The 18,339-nt window shown below is 36.9% G+C and overlaps 1 protein-coding gene across 1 annotated transcript in view; it reads right to left on the bottom strand.

Moving 5' to 3' along the window:
* Positions 1-18,339, bottom strand: part of piezo1 (piezo-type mechanosensitive ion channel component 1) — a 242,731-nt gene that overhangs the window by 52,224 nt on the left and 172,168 nt on the right. Inside the window, exons 15-22 of the mRNA XM_056462167.1 lie at positions 16,218-16,366; positions 15,714-15,872; positions 11,494-11,600; positions 11,227-11,390; positions 9,138-9,314; positions 6,484-6,609; positions 1,972-2,172; positions 865-1,069 (exon numbers count right to left, since the gene is read on the bottom strand). Coding sequence (XP_056318142.1) covers positions 865-1,069; positions 1,972-2,172; positions 6,484-6,609; positions 9,138-9,314; positions 11,227-11,390; positions 11,494-11,600; positions 15,714-15,872; positions 16,218-16,366 — 1,288 coding nt within the window. The remainder of the gene's footprint in view (positions 1-864; positions 1,070-1,971; positions 2,173-6,483; positions 6,610-9,137; positions 9,315-11,226; positions 11,391-11,493; positions 11,601-15,713; positions 15,873-16,217; positions 16,367-18,339) is intronic.

The raw sequence follows: 18,339 nt of genomic DNA, 5'->3' as shown, positions 1-18,339 counted from the left end.
TGCTGGTGTAGCCCATCCGCCTCAAGGTTGAACATGTTGTGTGTTCAGAGATGCTCTTCTGCATACCTCGGTTGTAACGAGTTATTGTTTTATTATTTGAGTTATTGTTGCCTTTCTATCACCTTAAAACATTCTGGCCATTCTCCTCTGACCTCTGGCATCAACAAGGCATTTGCGCTCACAGAACTGCCGCTCACTGGATATTTTCTCTTTCTCGGACCATTCTCTGTAAACCCTAGTGATGGTTGTGCTTGAAAATCCCAGTAGATCAGCAGTTTCTGAAATAGTCAGACCAGCCCGTTTGGCACCAACAGCCATGCCAAGTTCAAAGTCACTTAAATCCCCTTTCTTCTCCATTCTGATGCTCATTTTGAACTGCAGCAGATCGTCTTGACCATGCCTACGTGCCTAAATGCATTGAGTTGCTGCCATGTGATTGGCTGATTAGAAATTTGCGTTAACGAGCAGTTGGACTGGTGTGCCAAATAAAATGGCCGGTGAGTGTATTTCGAACAAATATTGTCCAATCCTAATAATCCAAACATTGATGTAAAGTTTATTTATTATTTTATATGCTTTAAAAAAACATGACTGTTTTTGTGGTCCAGGGTCACAAATGGAAAATTTTATATTCAGTCAGAAATGTTTTCAATATGTTCACTATTATCAATTATTTGATTGACTGATTAATTGATTGATTAATTGATTGATTGATTGATTGATTGATTGATTGATTGATTGATTGATTTTTGTTCTTTATTGTATCTGGCTATGCTGAAATGAGTCCACACAAAAAGGGACCCCTTAAAGGGACAATAAAGTATACAATAACAACTAGTGCATTGATTAGAGGGTTTGACTCACCTATACAGAGGGCAGGAGGGATACCCACACACAGAACATACTGGTATATCATGAAGACAACCAGAAACAGGCAGTACTTTGACCAGATCTTGGCTATGTTTGCTCTGCGTCGCCGCACCATAATGGCCACCAACCAACAGCCGTGGATAATAACCAGGAAATTCATGCGCTGACCGATAACATTCACAGTCATGAGGAAGCAGATCTAGAGGCAGGAGCAATGCCACAAATTATAATCAGATTTAACATTTGAGCAACCAATGTTGAGAAGTGGTTGTGATAAAAAAAAAACAGCAACATTATTTGAAAATAATAACTTCCCAGGCAATTTCTAATAAAATTTTTGCATCCAGATGATGGTAACACTATAGATTAGGGAACATTTTTTATTTACTGATTGCTTATTAATATGCATCATACTAAAATAGCATCATTTATTAGTATAAGAAGTTTACATTTTAATGCCTTATTTTATAGGACCCTTGACCTTGCATGCATATCAGTCCATTGTTGGAGACCTCCCAAAACCAAAATATGACCTTTTATAATGCTATAATGCAAAATAGGGTTTTTTAAACCTAAAAGTTACAACTACCTTACTTATTATAAGCAATAAGCAATAATTAGGAGTTTTCTGAAGGAAAAATCTAAATTTTTAATGTGCTCAATCTAACAAGCCCCATAACGGTCCTTTTGCCCACCCTAGTGTGCTTTTGGAGATGTTTTCATCAAGTCTAGGGGTGATTTTGAGTCTTAATTTGACCACAACTTTCTCTTTGTTTCCGCAAATGGAATGATTTTTGGTGACAAATCTTATTTTGACTCATATTTTGGGAAAATCCTTTGAAAACTTTTTTGCACAGGCCAATCTAAAGGGTTAATTGTACCAACTGATAATGATAAATGGCTAATTGTACCTCTTTCCAACAAGGGAAACCACCAAAAATCAAGAATGCATGAATATTTGCTGTCAAGACTTTGCAATAAAAAAGTGGTTATAATAGAAGTCAATGGGGTAAAAACAGCCACAAACATAACAAAAGGGTAGTCAGTTTGAACAATACACAAGGGTTTAGTTGATATATTTGGTCTATGTAGAACACATACTTCAAGGCCAAACTTGTAGAAGCTGTAGTTGAGCATGTATTTGATGCAGTAGAGCAGACCCTGGTCCAGCGTGTCACGAGTGGCCTGCGGGAAGATGACTGGGATTGGAGGAGGTGAGCGCTGCAGCTGTCTGTAGTGATGAACCTGGTGCCGGTACACAGTTGCCTCAAACACCAGCAGCATCAGCACCAGCAGATGATCCTAACAGGACAGAACACATAGCAAGTTTGCAATTAAATTAAAACATACAGAAGGTAAAATAAGTATTGAACATGTCAAGATTTCTCCTGGTAAATATATTTTCTGAAGGAGCTGTTGACATGAAATTGACCCAGAATTTGATTGAAAAAAAATCATAACACACAAAAATAAATTCAGAAAAAATATTTATGTGTAATAACAATGGGATGACACAAAGTTAAAGTACTGAACTACTGAAATGTACTTAACACTTTCATAAAATACTTTTTTTTGGTAATGATAGCTTCAAGATGCCTCTTATGGAGAATGGAGTCGCATAGATTGTTCAGTGTGATTTTTGTTTTCCCAAAATTCAACAGTGTGTAAAAGTCCTAATGGTTCTGTGGGTTTTATCTCTCAACTCTAATCTTTAGTTTTTATTTTCTATTATATTCAGTTCAGGTGATTGGCTGGGCCATTCTAACAGCTTCATTTTCTTTCTCTGAAACCAGTTGAGAGTGTCCTTGACTGTGTTTGAGATCATTGTCTTCCTAAAATGCTTGTTCATTTTCACTTGATTTATTTAAAGATGCCTCATTATGCTGTCTGCATTTAAGTCTGCAGATGTCTTTAAAGCCTAGTTCACACTACAGGATTTTAAACATCGGCAGATCTCTGTGCTGTTCACACTACATGACTTGATATTGTGTCTTTTAATCGCTGTGGTGTTCACACTACATGACACTGCGTAAATGATCCACAAGAGGGGGGGGGGGGGGGGGGGGGGGGGGGGGGGGGGGGGGGGGGGGGGGGTCACACACTATATGATCTGACAACAACTCGTTCGCCAACAGCTCAGTCAAGCTACCAAACCACAGCCAATGAAATTTTGAGGGGGGAGCTGTCAGAAAAAGCTGAACACTATTGGCTGCTTCTGTGCTGACATCACTGACAGCGTTTTAAGCTTTCAAGGGAGCATTTGAAAACATCATCACTCAGCTGAGCGGATTAAACACTCATCTGTAAGGTTCAAGTGGATAGATAGAGAGTTTTCCATTTTTGTAATTTAATAACTATTTGAAATAAAACTAACATATCTATAATATCCTGACATTTCCTAAATATCTTTCTATTTCTTTCTAACTTTTGTTATTTTTTTTATTACAAAACAGTAAAGAACTGAGCATTTCCTTTAATTACCTTATTGGTCAAAATGACTGCATGCATGTCTGCTACTTTTCGTCGTGACTTTAAATATGCATGCATTTTTTTGTCTAGCAACTTTCTGCTTACATAAACATAACTTTCTGATAGCTAAAACATAAATTTACTTCAGATATATCTTTCAAAACAGCATATTCTGTGCCACAAAATAGCTCCTGTTTGAAAGTGAAAGTGAAAGAGAGGCCCAGACTTTTGCGTGTTCTAGTATCTTAGCTACATATTTATAGGCTGTATTACCAAAAAAAAAGCTGATATTTTTAGGGTAATGGTGTCATAAAATATGATGACAGACATTCAAAGCTTAATTTTAATATTTCAATAGAAGTTTTAACTGTAAATCTGACATGACAATATGACGTCTTATATGAGAACGGCCAGAATGACCGAATTCTAGTTCCACTGTTAATATAGCCTACAATGCACTAGTGAGTGCATTGATGCCCATTTAGGCCAATCACAGATGTTCCTGTTGAGCTCCTGAGAGCTCAGCCATTCAGCTTATGCTGATATGCTCTCTCATTGGCTGCAGCTCATCACTACATCTGACCGCACATGGGGTCGAGTCGGCCGACTGCTCTGGAATATTCAGCATGCTAGTTATTGGATTTCTGCCTGCGAGGTGTTGGCAACGCTTCAGCGAGCCTCTTTGGTGCATTGTTCAGTAGTTCACACATAACGACTGCAGAGTGCCAAGCACCCACTGATTTTTCCCCGATCACACTGTTGATGAGCTGGTTAACTTCCAAATCGGACTCAAATAAGGTTTAAAATCCTGTAGTGTGAACTAGGCTTTACGTAGTGCTATGTTTTCTTTTGGAAACATACACATCAGATTAAAATAATTCCTGGTTGAGTTGCACAATTGTCGGTCTACCCCCATTATTTTACATTCATAGACATAATTAACATTAAGTTAACTTGTATTTTTTGTTTTGATGGCTATAACCAGTGAAAGAGAACTTTTAACAGATTAATTTCGCTTTATTGTGCATGTTGTGTCTATGCACTTAGAACATATATTTTTAAGAGTTTAAATTGGCAAGCCTTTAAAATGCACATAGGTGTTTTGTTTGATGTTGGTGGAGTAACTGAACCTCAAGCTGTAAATGCTTCACCCACTCCTGGTATGTGTGGAGCAGCAGCTCATTTGCACTTCAAGATATAAACATTTTTCACTTCCATGATAATTTAGGTGAGATGTGAGATAATTTGAGCTAAATCTTTACAGAAACATTATTGGTACACCTAAAACTTTTAATATTTCTTTTTAAAAAGCATTTAAAGATGGATGCAAGTACACAAATTTAGTTTCCAGATTTTTCACTTTATTAACTGAAAATAAAGTTAAAAGAGGTTAAGCTGTATTACTTCTAGATGCTGTGTCACAATTCGCAAACTATACATTCTGAATAGTATTCGATGATTTGTATGCCAAAATCATAGTATGTTCAAATGAATATTACGTTATCCATATGGTCTTCCATTTCTGGTAGAAATTCCAAGTACAGATCCATGTGTACTCTAACAGCTACGTAGTATATGCCATAATAAAAGGCATCTTAAGCCTAGTTCACACTGCAGGATTTTAAGCTCGATTTGAGCTCCACTCTGCAGTCTTTATGTATGAACTACTAAACAACACATCAAAGAGGCTCGCTGACACGTCACTGACACCTTGCAGATGAAAATCCAATATCTAGCATGCTAAAAATGCCAGACCAATAGGCCCCACGTGCAGTCAGACATAGTGACTAGCTGCACGCAATGAGAGTCAATTGCTGTTGTGTTCAGGAGCTCAACAGAGATGTCTGTGACTGGCCAAAATGGGCATCGATGCACTTGCTTCACTCTGGGCTTACTAGTTAAGCTACTAGAACACCCGTAAACATCTGGGCCTCGCTTTCATTTGCACTTTCATAAAAGGGAACTATTTCAAGGCACAGAATATGCTGTTTTGAAATGCATATCTGAAGAAAATGTATGTTTTTGCTATCAGAAAGTTTCGTTTATGTTAGCAGGAAGTTGTTAAAAAAGAATGCATATTTAAAGTCACTGGAAAAGTAGCAGACATGCATGCAGTCATTTTGACCGCTATGGTAACTAAAGGTAGAAAAACGAAATCTTTTTAAAATAACACTATTAGAAAAAAAAATACAGATATTTAGGAAAAGTCTGGGTATTATAGATATGTAAGTTTTATTTTTTTTTAAATTACAAAAATTAAAAACTCTAACTGCCTCTGTAGTTCTAGTGTTAAAGCCACATCTATCCACTTGAACCTTGTAGATGAGTGAAGCATCAACTGATTGACGATGTTTTTAAATGCTCCCTTGAAAGCTTTCAGTGAAGTTTGAAACGCTGTCAGTGATGTCTTCAGCACACAAGTGTGATGGCTCCTCCCTCAAAATTTCATTGGCTGTAGTTTGGTAGCTTGAACTGGGGAACCAGTTGTTATCAAATCATGTAGTGTGTGACCACCCTCTTGTGGATCATTTATGTAGTGTGAACACCACAGCGATTTAAAGACACAAAATCAAGTCATGTAGTGCGAACGGCACAGCGGTCTGCCGATGTTTAAAGTCATGTAGTGTGAACTGGGCTTTAGATGTAAATTTGATTAGAACTACAAATAGTAGAAAAAAAAAAAGTGTTAAACTACAAACATGCCGGACTTGCGAGACTGACCGCTAAATGGAGAGAACATGTTTGAAGGACTAATCTGCAACAACAATGTGAACTTTTATAGAGAGGCTTTTGGACATTACTTAATTAATGCATAATTCTGCAAACACCTGAGGACATTCCTCTGCATGAAAGACTCTGGAATGGCAGATTAACCTGCTGCTGCTTTTTCAGTGTGGCAAGACATTAAATATGAAGGAAATGTGGATGATGTGTCGAGATGATTGAAAGGGCATGTAACTAAGCAATATAATGGTCTGTTAATGAGGAAGTAGCATGTTCCAAAGCTTGCATACTCTTCTGTTACACTCAAAACTTTATACTTTTTATTCAATAAAAGTATAAGTAGGCAAATTGGACACAGCAAGACTTACATAAATGTATTTAGTCTTGAATTTTACATGGATAAATCTCATGAAATCTCACCTTGACGTAACCAAGGACCGTGTCGTCTTTCCTAACACCAAACCAGCCGGCAGGATCCACAGATGCTCTATACAGGGTGGAGTTCAGCACTTCATCTGGTTCTAGACTGGTCTCATTGACCATTGGCTAAAATGGACAGACGGACATGAAAAGAGAGAGTAAACATGATGTATTACCCAGCAAGTTCCTATTCCTCTGTCCTAACTGAGAGTGAAATGTTTACCAAAATAATATCTTTTCGCTTTCATGTTGCATCTGTTTAAGACACGTCATGCTTACTGAATGGAAAGAAACAAGCTGGCAAGAAACGCAAGGGTCATTTAAAGTCTGCAAGGCATATTTCAGGCTGTGAGGCAAAATCCTGTCAGCAGAACAGGCTAATTACTCTGAAGAGGAAAGTTTGGCTGTTTATATGGCGATAAACATTAAACAGCCAACCTGAGGAATGGCCATAGCGTTTGTAAATCACCTGAGAGAAACAATCCACTTTTTTCCCCCAAACATCCATAAAACGCAAGACTAAACACGTTAGCTTCATCCATGCTTGAGGGTATTTGTTTAATTAGTGCTAAGTTTATGAGAGCAGCGGGGAGCTGCAGAGACGTGAGCATCACACAATCCTGTTGCTGTTTTTAATCTTGCTACACGTGTGGGAGGAAGTGAATAATTGGAGTGTGTTTAAAAAGACTTTTATGGAGAAAAAAATTAGAGTTTTGCTTTATGCGAAAGCTATAATAATAGTTTCAAAGAATGTTGCTATGTCGTTACTAGGTTGTTCTGGGGGTGCTATGGGTTTTGGGGTAGTTGTTTATAGCCAAAGTAAAAATGCCCACACTTTAAAGGTGCCATAGAAATCTGGACATACCTAGGCATAGCTGAGTTCAGCACATTATAATAATAAGAGTTCAGCACATTCAAATGACATATTGTGAGCCTGAAACACCATTGTTTCATTGTTGTAAATTCCCATTGGAAAACAGACCAATCAGAATAGAACACGGGGTCATTAACATGCACACCCCACACACTGTTTAATTGGCCACAACGTTTCCTAATGAGATAATAACAATGATAATTTAAAAAATATGTAAGTTTATCATATACATTTATTCATCACCCCCTGAAGTGGCATAAGGTCTGTTTAAATGTATGCTTTTTATTAGTTTTACATGTTAATTGTCATAATTTGCTGCACATGTTTGTAATGAGGAAACGAAGACTGCTGAATAGAAGTGTTGAATGCATGTTTATGCATTGTGTCATATCTCTTAGCTCTCACTGTGATTGCCAATGCTGCCAATAACTTTATAAGAGACATATGTTTAAACAGGTTGATATTAATCAATTAAAGAGAGTGCCAGGCACTGACAGAAGCTGTGGAGCATCAGGGGAGAACTCATTAATATTCATGACCATATGGTCAAAACCAAGTTTTACATTCTAGGGGTAATACCTGTGATAATAAATAGCCACAAACCTATTATGTAGAAATTATAGACTAATTTAACATACTGAATCAATGCAGCCTATGGCATCTTTAAGTTTGTAAGATATTCGGATCCTTAGATACTAAGGGCCTATTTATTGTCAAATAAATTATCAAATGGGATTCTCAAATGTACAGTAGTAAACCTTTGATGTGGGTCAAAAATGCTTTTCTAAATTTTCCTTAGGCAAGTATAAGTGTTGTTTAATAGTTTTAGGACAACTTTGATGAAAGGTTTCATATGTATATGTGAAAATGATTATACATGTGAAAATGATAATGAGTTTTTGTCAAACAGATGGCACAGGAAAGTCTGTTACAGGTCAAAAATTATTAAAATTGATTGATTGTATCACAATCACCAGCAATCCAGGCTTGTAGATAGCTGGGAATCAGTCACTTTCACTGAGGACAAGAAATCTGTCACAATATGGACTACAAATCCTGTCATGCACCACACACTCACACCTGTTCCAGTTTTCCGCTGCTAACACACACAGCTGAAGCTGTTCAGAACTGATTACATGGACTTTTAAAGCAGACACACACACACACACACACACACACACACACCAGTTGCTGAGTCTTGTTATACTGTATTGTGAATATTACGACGCATTTCCTTTACCTTGCTTGACCCTTGCTTTGTTTTGTTTGTTTATGTTGCTTGCTGTCTGCACTGACCATTCACCTGTTTATTGACCACAACTCTGGATTCAATGCATGCATCTGTTTGCCACTGTTTTAACCATTGCTTGCCAGACCATTCTCATAATAAACTAGCATTTGGATCCTTAACTCTGTTGTCAGCGTTCCTCTCGTAACAGATTGGTTGATTTATTGATTACATTTTTATTCAGCCCCCAAAAAGCAGACTTAAAGATCTAAAAATGATTTTTGCTAATGCATTAAATGGAAAAAATGGTTTCATTAATTAATAAAATTCTGACATATAAACTCAAAATTATGACTTTTTCCTCAAAATTATGACTTTATTTAGCAAATGTTACTTTATTTTTAATATTTTTTATAATTGTGGAAAAATTCCATAATTCATATTTACATTTTGTTCTAACAAAATTATTCGTATATCACCAATCCCTAAAACCAAAACAGCCATGCTTACTCTAGCAAATAAGAATGTATAAAGTGTGTGTGTATGTCTGACCACTGTGCAGTTGTTGGAGTACTCCGCCGGGTTGACCACACTGAGCTGATACAGCATCTTGCAGACAATGATGACACAAACCCAGATGGTGGACAGACAGGAGGCCATGGCTCTGAAGCGGCCGTACGGCATTGCGAAAGTCCACAGCACCACCAGCACCAGGTTCATTGCAGACGGCTGTGAATGAAGAAAACAATGGGAGCGGAGTGTGAAACACTGACATATGATCACCTCATAACTAGAGCAGAAGCAGATGGCTGGTTATCTGGAGTGCAGAAAAACTACAGAAATAACTGCAGCTTATGAATCAGCCTTAATATAATGCTGGTTTGACACTGCAAGCGTAAGTGGTGTGTGATCAGCGCATCAGCGTATCTACACCAGAAGCATTTGTAGAGCATGATGCACCACAGCAGCTTCAAAACTAATGTTTTTTGGACAAGTCCTACATAATATAGGGATAAAATAGAGGTTGTTATGACAGTGTGATGCAAAGCGGAAAGTGGTCCCAGATGTACAGTACCATTATTCATCAGTTGTTATCTAGGAATAATATAACTTGTAATGTTGCGACTGACCAACCAGTATTCCAGATAGCTGAGTAATGTAATGTAATTGAAATTAAATAAAATTATAGAAGAAATTGATTTCATGAGAAACTTTATTATTCTTCCGCTGCATTCATACTCTCGGCTTATGCATGCCTGTACATAGAATAAATCTATATTTTTTAATTAAATGTTTACTGAATTCTGTCTTTTTTATATCCCTTTTTTAACTTAATTTATTTTTTAATTAATTGTATAAAAAACTATATAAAGTAATATATCAATTTTAACTCTGGCATGCACTGCAGCGTGCTTTTGGCACATCTACCCATATGAGAGCTGGATCTAATCTCATTATATTTGTTAAACGTGATATTTAATTCATCTTGTTGTCTATATCTAACGACATATTCCTTGACTTTTGAATCTATTGCTCTCAGGTAACGTGTTTTGGCTGACCGCAAAAATAAGTTAATTTATTAATTAATGTAACCACGTACACTGATTCTGCACATTTGACTGTTTGTTTGCCTTTATTTTCTATATTGTATAAACTTATTGCACATTATACTTTTGTAATGGCCATTATTGACTATTGGAACTGATATTCAGCAAAAGAGAGGGTGCGTTTCGTATTTTCAATGAAAATGAAAGGAGGCAGTAATGTTATCGGCTCCGTTTTTTATAAATATGCATGAAGATGACGGTTATATAAATATGTAGCTATATGATGCCTCAACATTTTTGGTGTCTGTTAAGTTGCTAATATCAAAATGAAAATAGGCAGTTATATCATGTTTTCATTTTATTTTTAAGATAGTGAAACAACATAGCCAGGGTGATGTGAATGAGGTTAAAAAGTCAATTGTTCCCTTTGAAGATTTACCCGACTTGTCCTCGGGAGTTTGTTTTTCATAACAAACTTGCGAAGTGTGAACTTACAAGGAGAGGATGCAGGACTGAACTGTGTGTAGGCTACTTAATATTGAGGAAAAAGCCACAATCAGATGTGTGCAGCCATGCCTCCGTTTTCAGATGTCTCCGTTTTCCCCCATCCACATTGACACAGAGCAGCAGCGTTTTAACATGAAAACGGCCTCTTCAGTGTTTCCAAAACTGTCCTTTTTCTGTGCTCGAAAACCCCAGTGTAGTGTGGACGGATGGCGTAACCATAGCAAAACTTTTGTGTTTTAAAACTAATACGTATTAGTGTAAACAGGGCCTAAAATTATCGCTGCTCATGTGCTTCTCTTGCTGCTGGTGTGAATGCACTCCATTTGTTTCGTCTTCTGATTGGTCCACATGGAACTGACAGTGATGAGCTGCTCTGCATGTGAAAGTTAAAGTTCTTTTTAACTTCACATGGTGTCTTAAAAAACACGCAGTGGTCAAAGTGTGCTGATTTAAAAGGTCACGCTAGCGTACTGGTCATACATATCTGTCAAGCAGTTTACATTGAAAAGCAATAGAATAGTAGCACATTAGAGAGAGAAAAAACACTTTCTATGTGAATGGCTCCTAAGAGTATGAAAAGTACAAACCTCCAAAAGCGCCACCCAAACGACAAAAAAGGCCACAATTTTGACAATGTGCAGCTCCAGGACTCTCCAAATGAAACTCTGGATGTGGGTCAAGGTGTCAGAGAACTTCCTGGACAACACCATCAGCCTATCCATCACTAGACCCCACTTGGTGGGTATCGCCTCTGAAAACAGAGCAAGAACGCACATTAAAGTTAGGGGTGATCGTATGGCATTACTGACTAATATTAACTACACTGGCACAGAAGCAGCCTTCATTACTCTCACCGTCAGCCTCTGATGGATCATCATCCTGATCCACGATCAGGTCTTCCTGCTCAGGCCTCACTTCTTCTGTGGATTGAACCAAATCTGGATTATCTATACCTCTCTTCCTGTTAGGAAAAATCACAAAAATAAATCCTAATTACATATTTTCAATTCAATTTGATTCAATTCAATTCTGTATGTTTCATTTACATGTTAATTACACATTTAGCAAAGGACTAATTTAAATCTGCATCAGATCATCAGATATAAAATGTGCACTTAAATATGAAGAGTTCAGATGCAAAAACCGTCTGAAATTTCCATCGAAAATGAATATTTTTCATAGCCTCCTTTGTTTATGTCAAGTTATTTCACTTCAAAGACGACAAAAGGGCTTATTCTATGCCATAAAATGGATATTACTGAACCGAAACACAGGAGCCAGATAAAAATGCTAATTTTAGAAGAAAATTTGAGATGGCATTTAGAGGTTTTTGCATCTGATATATATATATACAGTTAAAGTCAGAATTATGAGCCCCCTGTGTATTTTACCCCACTTTCTGTTTAACGGAGAGAAGATTTTTTTTCAACACATTTCTAAACATATAGTTTTAGTAACTCATTTCTAATAACTGATTTATTTTATCTTTGCCATGATGACAGTAAATAATATTTGACTAGATATTTTTCAAGACACTTTTATACAGCTTAAAGTGACATTTAAAGGCTAAACTAGGTTAATTAGGTTAACTAGTCAGGTTAGGGTAATTAGGCAAGTTATTGTATAACGATGGTTTGTAGACTATTGAAAAAATTTAGCTTAAAGGGGCTAATAATTTTGACCTTAAAATGTTTATAAAAAATTTTAAAACAGCTTTTATCCTAGCCAAAAATAAAACAAATAAGACTTTCTCCAGAAGAAAAAATATTATCAGACATACTGTGAACATTTCCTTACTCATTCCTTAACATTATTTGGGAAAAAAAATAAATAAATAAAAAAATTATATATATATATTTTTTATATATATATTTTTAATATATATAATTTTTTTTTCATATAATACTTCTCATAAAACTATTCTACTGTTTTTAAAATGCTAGACTAATCAGTCTGATGGACTGTACACTGATGTACACTACCTGACAAAAGTCTTGTTGATTTTCCAAGTTTTAGGAAAAATAAATAATAGCTTGACTTCTAGTTGATCGTTTGGTATCAGAAGTGGCTTATATGAAAGATAAAGGCCTCTAGATTACGCTTATTTTGAGCTTGGAGGACTGCATTTATACATCTCTGCAATGACTCAAATAACTTATTAATAAAGTCATCTGGAATGGCAAAGAAAGTGTTCTTGCAGGACTCCCAAAGTTCATCAAGATTCTTTGAATTCATCTTCACTGACTCCTCCATCTTATCCAGACATGCACAATAAATTGGCCAATCCTGGAGCATCTTGACCTTCTTTGCTTTCAGGAACTTTGATGTAGAGGCTGAAGTAGGAGAAGGAGTGGTATCCTGCTGAAGAATTTGCCCTCTCCTGTGGTTTGTAATGTAATGGGCAGCACGATACCTCAGGCTGTTGATGGTGCCATCCACTCTGCAGATCTCTCGCACGCCCCATACTGAATGTAACCCCAAACCATGATTTTTCCTTCACCAAACTTGACGGATTTCTATGAAAATCATGCGGGTTCCAATAGGTCTTCTGCAGTATTAGGGGCCAATCACACCAAACACTACACTGCCTTTTTTGTTGACAAGAAAAAAAGAAGCCTGGTGCGCTTTTTTATGTCACTAGGCAATGACTGCATCAGCTGGGTATTGTGCTAGAGTGTTGCTGTTGATATTAATATAATTTTAATAATTAACAATCAACAGCACTTCAACAGAAACCCCGCCTCTGCTTTCCTTTGACTGGAGAATCAGAGATGGATGGATTGGATGAAAAAGACACGAGTGACGTTAGGTGGTTTTTCTGCTCAGAGTTGACTTTTTTCAACTGCACGTGCATGGCGCACAAGGGCAAAAACGCAAGGTGCAGCAAGCGGTTAAAACGCGAGGTGCGCAGGGCACATAAGCAGTATACAAAAACGCTCACGAACATTAGTAAATCATTCAAAAAGGGTGCCTCTCAATGCATAAAGCGCGTTTGGAGTGATCAGACCCTTAGTGATGATTGGGATGCAGTTCAACAGATGAATCCGAAAATGCATTTCTTGTTTTTTTTTTCAGTTAAATTGTCAGATTACGTCTGCCTGACATATTGGGTGTGGCTAGCATATTTAACCACACCCCTCCAGCTGTCAGTTTTGACAACAAACAGAAAGGGTGAGGAGGAGGTGTCTGTTGGGTTGTAATAACTCTTCTAAAATCCTTTCCCAATCTTTCTGAATGAAACGCCTAACGTAGACTAACCATATTCCGTACACAACAATGTTCCGTACAGATTACCTTTTAACGCTAATTTCTGAATAAATACGGATAGTAGGCAAGCTATATATCAGTGTAATCTTTATTTCTCACTCTTTCAACCCCAAGTACAACAGAGACCTTCCTACTATATTTTTCTGAGTAAATTCAGGAAGTTTGCTACGTCCACCTAACATGCTGGAAAATAGACAGTGGGCAAGCTAAAGGGGCAAGTGTCGCCTTGAAGGGGAGACATTTAAAGCAATGGCAATATGCATTTGCATTTAATTTATGCATCACACAGTATTAGTCTTTATAAAGTGAATGTTATGTTATCACAAATTGTTAAATAAATTATCTTTTGTTGAATAAATGCTTTGAAATGGGGATATTTAAACGTCAGTTGTGGGTAATGATGACCACATGCCGCAACTCTCCGCCAGAGAGAGCCTGAGAGACAGGCTGCAAACGCTGTTTTGATCATGTTTGTGCATTGATGATGTTTATATTCATAAAAAGTCAGTCAAGTTAGCGTTAATTTGCATGAATTTAATGTTTTAATATTTTAAATTGTCATGCTGTAATAAAATAAACATGATATAAAAATGAAATGATTGTGAAGCTATTTCGTTTCAAACTTTCATAAAAGAGCCATTAAATATATCATTAACTTCAAGTTAAACACAATAACAGTATATTCTGACATAAGTTTTTAATAAGACTCAATAAAATAATGCCCATTTTTGCCAGTGAATTAAAGTTATGCGCCCTGTACAGAACACTTATTTTAATAATGTACGGAACACCGTTAATACCTATCATCTTCCGTACACATGCGGAGGTGGTACTTTTGCCCTCTTTTCTCAAAAACTACTGGTCCAAAAGGCATCAATCAAAATTTGGATTGTGCAATAGGTATTCACCCAGAGAATGAACACACAAACATGCTTATGTGGCTTTCAATGACGGAGGAGTGGTCGTTTAAGTGCACTAAATAGCAAAAAGTGTACGGAACATGGTTAGTCTACGTTACTTTACTACATCTAACTAGCTCACAATTGAAAAAACTAGCCACGCCCACTGTTTTCTCATTTAATATTCTCTAGGAACTGCATCACAATACAAAAAAATGGTCACAACTTCCAGTTCATGTGAACTTTAAGTAATTTTAGAAGAGTATGCTTTATCTGTATATCTTTTCACCACTACTTGTCTGTCATCATCATCAGACAGTTGCTGTTGTATCATTCAAATTGTAACTGCCACATATTACCTTCATATTGTCTTTAGCACTTGTTTTTCATAAATGTATAAATAATTACAATTTCTGAGTTTTCTTTCTAATAAATATCACATTCTGAGGTACTTTGCTATGTTCATTTTGATCGGTGGCTGACTGTAAAAAAGTCATTAAAACTGATTTTTAGATTTAAGATTTCTTTTATGACATACATTCGGTTCGACTGTTAGCACATAAACATGTGAGAGTACATATTTTGACAGGGATAAAGACTTATTTTTTACTTTTGTGAGTACATACCTGAGTTTCCCTGAATAAACAAATAAAGAAAAGCAATTTTAGTTGCTTAGCGCATCAGTGTCCAGAGTAAACAGCACATTGCTATGACAACCTTTCCAGCTCCTCCCCACTGGAAGAAATTACCTTGTTTCAAATGAAGCATTTAACAGTGATGAACACACAACAAGACTCAATGAAAATCATAAAAATAATAAATAATAAAAATATTCTCCACTGTGAAGATACATGGCTATCTCACAACAGTTACTGCTAAATGATTGCGTGTGAATGTATTGCTCATGCCTGTGGATGGGAGAGACGTTCTCCAGGTCTGTGATCTTCATGAAGGGTTTATGGAAGTAGTGCAGCTGCAATATGCAGGCCAACAGGAAGAAGCCCGGGATCACAATACTGGTGAAGAGTTCAGACAGTTTAAACGTCTCCAGTCCCATGTCTGCCAACCTGAAGATAGAGAACCACATGCTCACAATTCGAATTAACAAGAAATCGACATAAAAATGAAAACTGCATTATCATTTACTCACATAACATTTCTGAACCCAGGAAGGTTAAAGGAAGGAAGGAAGTTACAGTGCATGTGGAACGTATTCATAGCGCTTCACTTTTTCCACATTTTTTATGTAACAGTCTTATTCCAAAATGGATTAAATTAATTGATTTCCTCAAAATTCTACACACAATACCCCAATGAAATTGTTGCAAGTTTATTAAAAATAAAAAACCTGAAAAATCACATGTAAATATCACATCAGCCCAAATTTGAGCTAAAAAAAGGTAGAGACATACTGTTGTTCTGTGAATCCAGTGAAGTTTCCCCAATAGCCTGGAAAGTCCTCGAACTGGAAGGTGTAAATCGCAATGAGCACGACCATAGTGTAGGCCACCACCATCCACCAGAAAGCCTTCAGCAGCCTCCTCCAGAGAGAGTAGTAGACCTGAACAAACACACTCATATTCATTCACATTCATTTATGCAGTTAAGAAGAGTAGGCATGGGATGATAACCGGTTTTAAGGTTTCTCGTGGTTTGGAAAACTCTATTATGTCGTTCATATGGTATATATAAACACATTTTTTAATGTCTTTTATTGATTTTTTTTAGGGCAACAGTATCTCCAGCAGAAAATGACCATCCACATAAAAAGCTATTGGTCAGCCTACTATCCAAAATTCATTCATTTTCCTTTCGGCTTAGTGCCTTAATTAATCTGGAGTCACCACAGCGGAATGAACCACCAATTTATCCAGCATATATTTTACGCAGCGGATGCCCTTCCAGCTGCAACCCATCACTGGGAAAACCATCCATAATATATCCAAAGAAATGAAAGATATCCAAAGATGCCTTTTTAGTTATAAATAAATCTGTGTTTTAAAACTAATGAAGATAGCACAAAGCAATGATTTATTTGAATTATTTAGCCTGACATGTTTACTGTTCCAAAATATGTTAAACGTTTCTTAAAGGGGGGGTCCACAATGTTTTTTTAAGGTTAGATTGTGTTTATGGGGTGCAAAACAGTGTGTGTTCCTGACTCATTTGCGAAAAATCACGTTATTTGTTCACATATCTTACCTTTATTTTTTACAGCTACTGAGCTAACATGGAAAGGACCATCATATTTCCTGGTTCCTCATTTAAGGCCTGCCCTCAAAGGGCTCTGATTAGTCTGCTAGCCTAATGTGTTGTGATTGGCGGATCAGCTTCACGTCACCAGGAAATGTCATGCCTCTCTTGCATGCTGTCTGTCAGACTGTAAATAATGTCAGTGAGGCTCTATCAGTTTGTGCCTGAGTAAGACACAAAAAATGAAGAAGACACAGCTGAACCCATGCAAACACGACTCTTGAAATATGTTTCTGAATGGTATGTTTTTTTTTTTTTTTTGTACGTTGGTAAGACGAGGAATGCGGTCAAGCCATCAGCATTTCATTTCAGCATCCCATACTAGTGTATATAGGAAATGGTACATTATAAGATGGCTGTAAAGTCTCCGTTTCTAATAGACAGCAGGTAAAACGGTCTACATTGGTTTTTCGTTCACTTTCTGAGGTTTAACAATTTAAGGACAAATTAAAACGCACTTCAGGTATTTATAAACAGTGTGTTTATGCTGAATAAATCAATGAAAATACTGAAAGCACGGACAATCCTATTCTGAAAAAAAGCCCTTTTGTAAATAAATAAATAATGAAACATACATTGCAGAAAAAGGAATAAATGATATGATGTGGTATTTTCTTTATTCTAAGTAAAATGGTTCATGGAATTACTACTACATGCTCAACAGTGCATTACTGCCATCCTGTTTTTCTGAAGTGCTTCAGGCTTGAGTAGTAAAACAGGTAGTGTAGGGGGTGGTTGCGGCGCCTCAGGGAGACTTGGGATGTCTGCACATAATATACTCCATTATTTCAAATGTAAAACTCACGGAATGCTGACGCATACAGATCCATTGCAGTCGCTGGTGACAATTGTGGATGTTTACAGGGGTAAAACGGATACATGTTTGTGGCTAAATCATACCTGCAAAACTCGTAAATGAAAACGTGTGTAATTTCATACCCACGCCAGGTCATCAATTTTGGTGAAGCATCTGATCGCCGCCGGCCGAAAACATGATAGATAACACCCATACAACCCATCCCCCCCCCCCCCCCCCCTCGGGAAATTCAAGCACAGATATTGGCAGGCATGAGCTAAATTGTTAATAATAATTGCTAGTGACAAACCGCATTTCTTGTTGTTTATATGTTTGTTTACGTCCTTACTACAACATAGCCTACAATGAATGCTAAAAAATATGCATGTAAGATCAATTTTAACAAAAAGAAGTACTTACAGGTTGTGGCTCACAATCCACAGCTTCTTCTTTTATCATAAGCTGAATCCAGCACTTAACTGCGA

The sequence above is a fragment of the Danio aesculapii genome, chromosome 7 (genome assembly GCF_903798145.1).
Source record: "Danio aesculapii chromosome 7, fDanAes4.1, whole genome shotgun sequence".
NCBI lineage: Eukaryota > Metazoa > Chordata > Actinopteri > Cypriniformes > Danionidae > Danio > Danio aesculapii.
The sequence above is the reverse complement of the archived record's forward strand: the minus strand, read 5'-3'. Positions and strand labels throughout refer to the sequence as shown.